The sequence below is a fragment of the Phoxinus phoxinus genome (assembly GCF_949152265.1).
Source record: "Phoxinus phoxinus genome assembly, chromosome: 20".
NCBI lineage: Eukaryota > Metazoa > Chordata > Actinopteri > Cypriniformes > Leuciscidae > Phoxinus > Phoxinus phoxinus.
Window position 1 is genome coordinate 9,957,055 of NC_136895.1, and position 6,000 is coordinate 9,963,054.

The 6,000-nt window shown below is 35.9% G+C and overlaps 1 protein-coding gene across 1 annotated transcript in view; it reads right to left on the bottom strand.

Moving 5' to 3' along the window:
* The window catches only part of grip2b (glutamate receptor interacting protein 2b), a 65,071-nt gene extending 61,404 nt beyond the window's left edge, over positions 1 to 3,667 (bottom strand). Inside the window, exon 1 of the mRNA XM_079592334.1 lies at positions 3,588 to 3,667. Within this exon, the coding sequence (XP_079448460.1) occupies positions 3,588 to 3,627 (40 nt within the window). The 5' untranslated portion in view covers positions 3,628 to 3,667. The remainder of the gene's footprint in view (positions 1 to 3,587) is intronic.
* Between the last annotated feature and the right edge of the window lie 2,333 nt (positions 3,668 to 6,000).

The following is a 6,000-nucleotide window of genomic DNA, read 5'->3' on the forward strand; positions in this document are numbered from 1 at the left end:
TGCACTGTATCCTTGACACAAAGCTTGTTTCATATTCACCCGGAGTTTCTTATTCTGAAGAAAGACTATTAATTGAGCAAAGAGTTGTGTATAATTCTCCCCGAGGTGCTGAGAAAGACAAAGCGTTCTAATTCAGGGCACGTTCAACACTTGCTTCGTCTTTTCTCATCAAACTTGTCATTACTTGCCACAGTTGCGAAGCAATTCACAGCGCTACAAAATGCGATGATTACGCCCATTATTATTTAAAGAGTTGTACTTTGAAAACATATAATTACACCTAGTACACCTTCCATCGCTATAACTCACTTTCCTCTGAATAACTCAATGCAACAAGCAAAGCAGCATCTGGACAAACAAGGCACAATTAGTATAATGAGCAGTTTCAAAATGTAAATGGGAGATTAGTCACAGGAAAGACAGAAAAGGAGGACGCTGTGCTCTTCCACATTATAAGTTGTGTCAAACCATTGTGTGGGCGGTGGAGAAAGGTGGCCGTTGGCGTAATCGCTGTTTGTTCAAGTGGAGATGCTTTAAGATGGATTATTTGATTGCAATTATCATGGATATTCACTGTTATTGGGTTCAATCAAATGTTGAGCTTTTAAAGTTTGAAAAATCTAGTTGTTTCGCAAAATGGAAATGTTTGAATTTGAAAATACAAGTACTTAGAAACTGTGTAGCAGAGCAGATTATTGCTGGAGTGATAGCGCACCAAAAAATGAAAGTGAAACAAGTTATAGAAGTTTGAAGTAATAATTTGGCCTCTAAAACTTATATAAAATCAAAGCTATATGTATAGCCAAGTTGTGCTCCAAATTTGAAGTTGATATCAGAGAAATTGAGGTTTGTGTGAGATTTTGTTCAGGTGCTATACCAAAAATAGCCACCTGTTGATACCCACCCTCTTCTGAAAAATGCTGATGCGTTCGCCTGTCAAAAATGAATACATTTCTGTCAATATAACTTCTTTCACAAAACAGTGTCCAAATATGGAATCTTGAGTTTCAGACCTTTCCAACAACATGGGTTTTGTCAAGATTAGAAAAAGATTTGATTATAAAATAGTGCTTGAATTTTTGTAAAATTTTAAACATGCGACAACCCACTTTTTTATTTAGGTTCTTGATGTTGATTATATTCAACCAATGGTGTTTGGGGTGGGACTATCAGTTTGACTGAAAATACAGAAAAAAATACCTTTTTATGAGCATACACTATATTTTGTAGACTCACATGAGATAACGTTTCTAGTTATATAAAAAAAAAGCAGAAAAAGCTAGAAAAAAATTGTTTTAGGCTACACAAAGTGGGTCACCTCATGGTGGCGGCCATGTTGAGATCACGTGACAAGCCAAAAAAAAAGATTAGGTTTATCTTGATAAGGCTAGCTGCTGTTATGATCTTGGAATAAATGAAACATGGATGACTTTGAATCAAGTATTTCTACAATGGCATCGATTATACTGAAAACTATTAATTTTGCATGAAGTGGCATCCACACCACCAGGTGTCAGCAGCATACGTCTGAGATGACAATTTTACTTCCGTTGAGAAACATATTTGAGCCAAAGAAAATACTTGACAAGAAAAAAGTGTTTTGTTTTTCACAGAATAATTGGTGTATTTAAGTCGTCCTGGTAAGTTTGTACAGTATTTATGAATTTACAAAATTAGGAGTAGCAATTGAAGGTATGTTTACACAAAAATGATGTACTAAAAACATAAACGTTTTTTTCGTTCACGGTTTTCGCGTGCAGATGACAACGTAGATGATAAACTATCCCTGTTCACACAGATCTACGAAAAAATGCTGTATTATTCATGCCAGGCCAGTAGTTGGCGCTGTCACTTTGTAAAGAAACACTATGCGCTCAAGACTGAACATGTAACACGGAAGCACACGACGTCACCATTTTCACAAATTCGCATTTTTGTAGTTTACACAGAGACGATAAACGGTATCGTTTAAAAAAACGTGCACTTTGAAATCGTTTTCAAAAGCTTGCGTTTTCAGGCCCCCAAAACGCTGTTGTCATGTAAATGAACGGCAAAAACGCATAAACAATTTTGCATTTTAGGTAGTCCCACCGAACATTCAATTCATTCAAAGGTTCTCCATTAAACCATCGATTTGATTCCAATAAAGAGCCTTTATTAGGAGTGTAAACCAGCAGATTCTCATGCAGATGTTTTACAGTATCGCAATTGTTCACAGGATTATGGGATTGAAAACACTTGCTCCTGCTCAGGTAACAGAAAAGCAATACATGCTTATGGATGATAAGATCTCTCAATCTCAGCTAGTGTCTAAGCATCATTACTAACACACACACACACACACTCTCTTTGCGTCTGGCCCCCGCAGGGAGAACATTAGACTGAGCTCTGTTGCGTGACGGCTTCCTCTGCTCCTCTTCATTAGATCAGCGTCCCCTGACTCGCTCAACGGAGCCCATAAATATGGTTTCATCTCCAAACACTGTGTCATTCATAAGCAGCAAAAACATACATGTTACTGTATGTCGATTTGAACGCATGAAACAGCAACTACAGCGGATAGACGCGGAGTCAGACAGCTTCCTGCATTTAATTTTTTAAGACCCTTTATTGCCATAGTAACGGCAGCTTTTGGGAAAGAATTCGTACACATTACACAACCCTTACACAAAGTACTGTGGTAACGTGGTATAATGATGGCATCATGGTACTCGTATATCATGGCACTGGATAATTACCATATTCAAATTACATTGAATTTACATGATACTCCAAGGTACTTTCACAAAAAAAAGGTGAGTAATTATCTACGTCGAGTTATTTTCTGAGATCATGTTCAAGTCAAGAAAAAAAAATGAAGAAATTATATTTTGCATATACTGTAGAAAGAAGTCTGTTTTAGGTTATATATATATATATATATATATATATATATATATATATATATATATATATATATATATATATATATTTAAAAAAAATGTGATTAGATTCTTTTTCTGCATTATATTAATTATAATTCTAGGTATCATTATTAGTATTTGTCTAAATTTGGGGTGAAATATGAATATATTTAGACTGATTCATATATATTCATATGATTCATCACTATATTCATATATTCATATATATATATAGACTGAAGGTTTACCATTGCACTATATCCGAGAAGTCGTGGTAATACTATGGTACTTTGTTGTAGTACACATTATTTAAAAGGCAAAATGCCATTTATACAATTACAGCAAATGGGGAAAAAAAAGATGGAAAAATTGTGTCTGCAAAAACACACTATACAAGACAACATATAGTGTCAGCCTTACTATTCCTGAGTGTCATTCATTAGGCATTACAACAGCGACAATACACTCTTAGGAGACTGACTTCTACAGATAAGATTTTTCATTCAAAACTTCATGAAGAACGAACCCAGTCCACATAACAAGATCAAACAGACTTTGGCAAACTTCCTCTCACCTTTGTCAGATTGTCCAATGCTGAGAATACACACATATCTCTATTATAAAACTAAAGGATCCACTTTTAGTTTAGAATCAACCATGAATTCAGTAAAGAGCAATTCTCACCAAAACTGGTCTTCACTTCTCTCCGTAGCCCACAGAGCATGTTGGCGTGCTTGATTCAAACACACACACACACACACCCCAACTGAGAGACAGAAATGCAGCTCTGCGAGCAACAGAAGCGCCCCCCTGTCTGGTCACACGGTTCAGCTCCGTGTGTGTGTGTGTGTGTGTGTTCACACACTCGTATTAGGGGCATACACACTCTCTCTCTCTCCTCTAACTCTACGCAAGCTGTCTTTTTGTCGTGTGAGGCTATACGGTTCCTCCTCCCCAATATTGTTGGTTTCTCCTTTGATTTGCTTTGCGCGGATGTAAATCTTTTTGCTGAATAAGAGGAATTAATTCTATTGGATGTAAAAGACAGCTAAAAACGCTCAGGTCGAATAAGAAACGAGCGGATGTCTATTCTGTTATCTTCAGGCTACCGTTTTTAGAAAAAAAAGTTCAGATTCAAATGTCAGTTCTTTTCCTTTCACTTGAAAAGGTTACACTGCTGAACTTTCAAATAACAATTTTCCCGCCTCAGGCTCGGAGTCTCAGCGACGGTTCCTCAATGGTTTCTCAGTCTTAAAAATGTAAAGACAGTCATGAAGTAAACTATAAAGTTTGAATATGTGCAATCGTTACTTGGAGTAAGAAGTTCTACTTAATCTAATAATTGATAACAGTTTACATTTGTACCTAATTTGTAATAAATAAAGTGTACCAAACCCCACTACATTATTTCAACCTCGTTACCATAAATTTTGAAAGTCCATGCTTAATAGATGATGGTTTAAATTCTGGTAGTAAGCAATACAAATAAGTAAATAAATATTACAGGGTTGAAGATTGGTTTAAAAATATTTAACTAGAGATGCACATTATAGGATTTTTGCCGAAATCTCACATGCTGATATTTTTCAACTCATTTTGGCCGATAGCCAAAGCTATGGAAGCCTGTTTACGACACTGAATAAAAAAATAAAAAGGTAATTGCGACTTTTTACCTTGCAGTTTGGACTTTTTTTTCACACAATTGTGTGTTATAAAGTCAGAATTGCAACTCAAATTTCTGAGAAAAAAGTCAGTCTTCTTTTCCTCAGAATTGGACTTTATAACTCACAATTGCAAGGTAAAAAATTCAGAATTGCGCAATATAAACTCTCAATGAAAAGGGAGAATAGCGAGAAAATTTGAAATTGCAAGATATAACCAATAGCGAGATGAATGGTGAGGAAAAAGTCAGAATTGTGCGAGAAAATATGTCAGAATTGCGAGATATAAACTCGCAATGACAAGGGTAAAAGTCAGAATAGCGAGAAAGTGTCAAAATTGCGAGATATAAACTCGTAATTGCAAGAAAAAAGTCAGAATAGCGAGAAAAAAGTCAGAATTGCGAGGCAAAAGTTAGAATTAGAAGATATAAACTCGCAATTGCAAGAAAGAAAGTCAGAATTGCGAGATATAAACTCCCAATGGCAAGGGAAAAAGTCACAATAGTGAGAAAAATGTAGAATCATGAGATAAAAACTTGCAATTGCAAGAATTCTTTTTAGAATTGTGAGATAAAAACCGCCAATTTCAAGAAAAAAAGTCAGAATTGAAAGATATAAACTCGCAATTGCATTTTTTTTTTTTTACAAATAAAAGATTTTTGTGTAATTACACACTTAACATGGTCAATTCTATCAAATACTATGACTAAGTTCAATAACATAAGTTATATCAGTATATTTCCAGAGAACAACCCTTCAGTATTTGGTTAGACTATATCAAATTCAATGAATGTGATTCCACCTGCCTGATTAAATGACCAAATCCAGCTTAACTTCATTCTTTAGAAGAAACTTTGTGTATTTCCAAACAAAAAGACATGTCAAATGTACCTACTGTTTCAGATGGGAACACTGAACAGTTCTGTGAAACAACTTTTTAAAAAAAGAAGAAGTGGGCATTATTTCCCTCTCTGTCCTTACACTAGGTCTCCCCCAGGACCCACTTCAGACAGATACCAACAATGACACCAAGCAGCTCCAGCTACAAACCGTTCCTCGGTGCAGAGCGACTCTGACCTGCGGTCCTGCCCCATGAATCAGCGTTCTGCCTCTCCTTACAATTTGTCCCCAACGACCCAACATGCCCCTCGACACAAATGACTAATAAACCCCCTTTCCTCCATCTGCCTCTGTTAATCAGTCTCTCGTATTCCAGGAATTTAGAAAGAATCTGCAAAGCGTACATTATTACCATACTGACGGTTTATAAAATGAAAACATTTTGCATGAGTACAACCGAATTTAGACTTACAAATCCTCTGACCAAAAAGGATTGATGGAAATGGAATTGGAACCGTCTCGAAGGTATCGGCGTCCATCTAAATATAAACATCTAAAAACGTCTAAACACCTAAATATGCCACAACCATATGTAC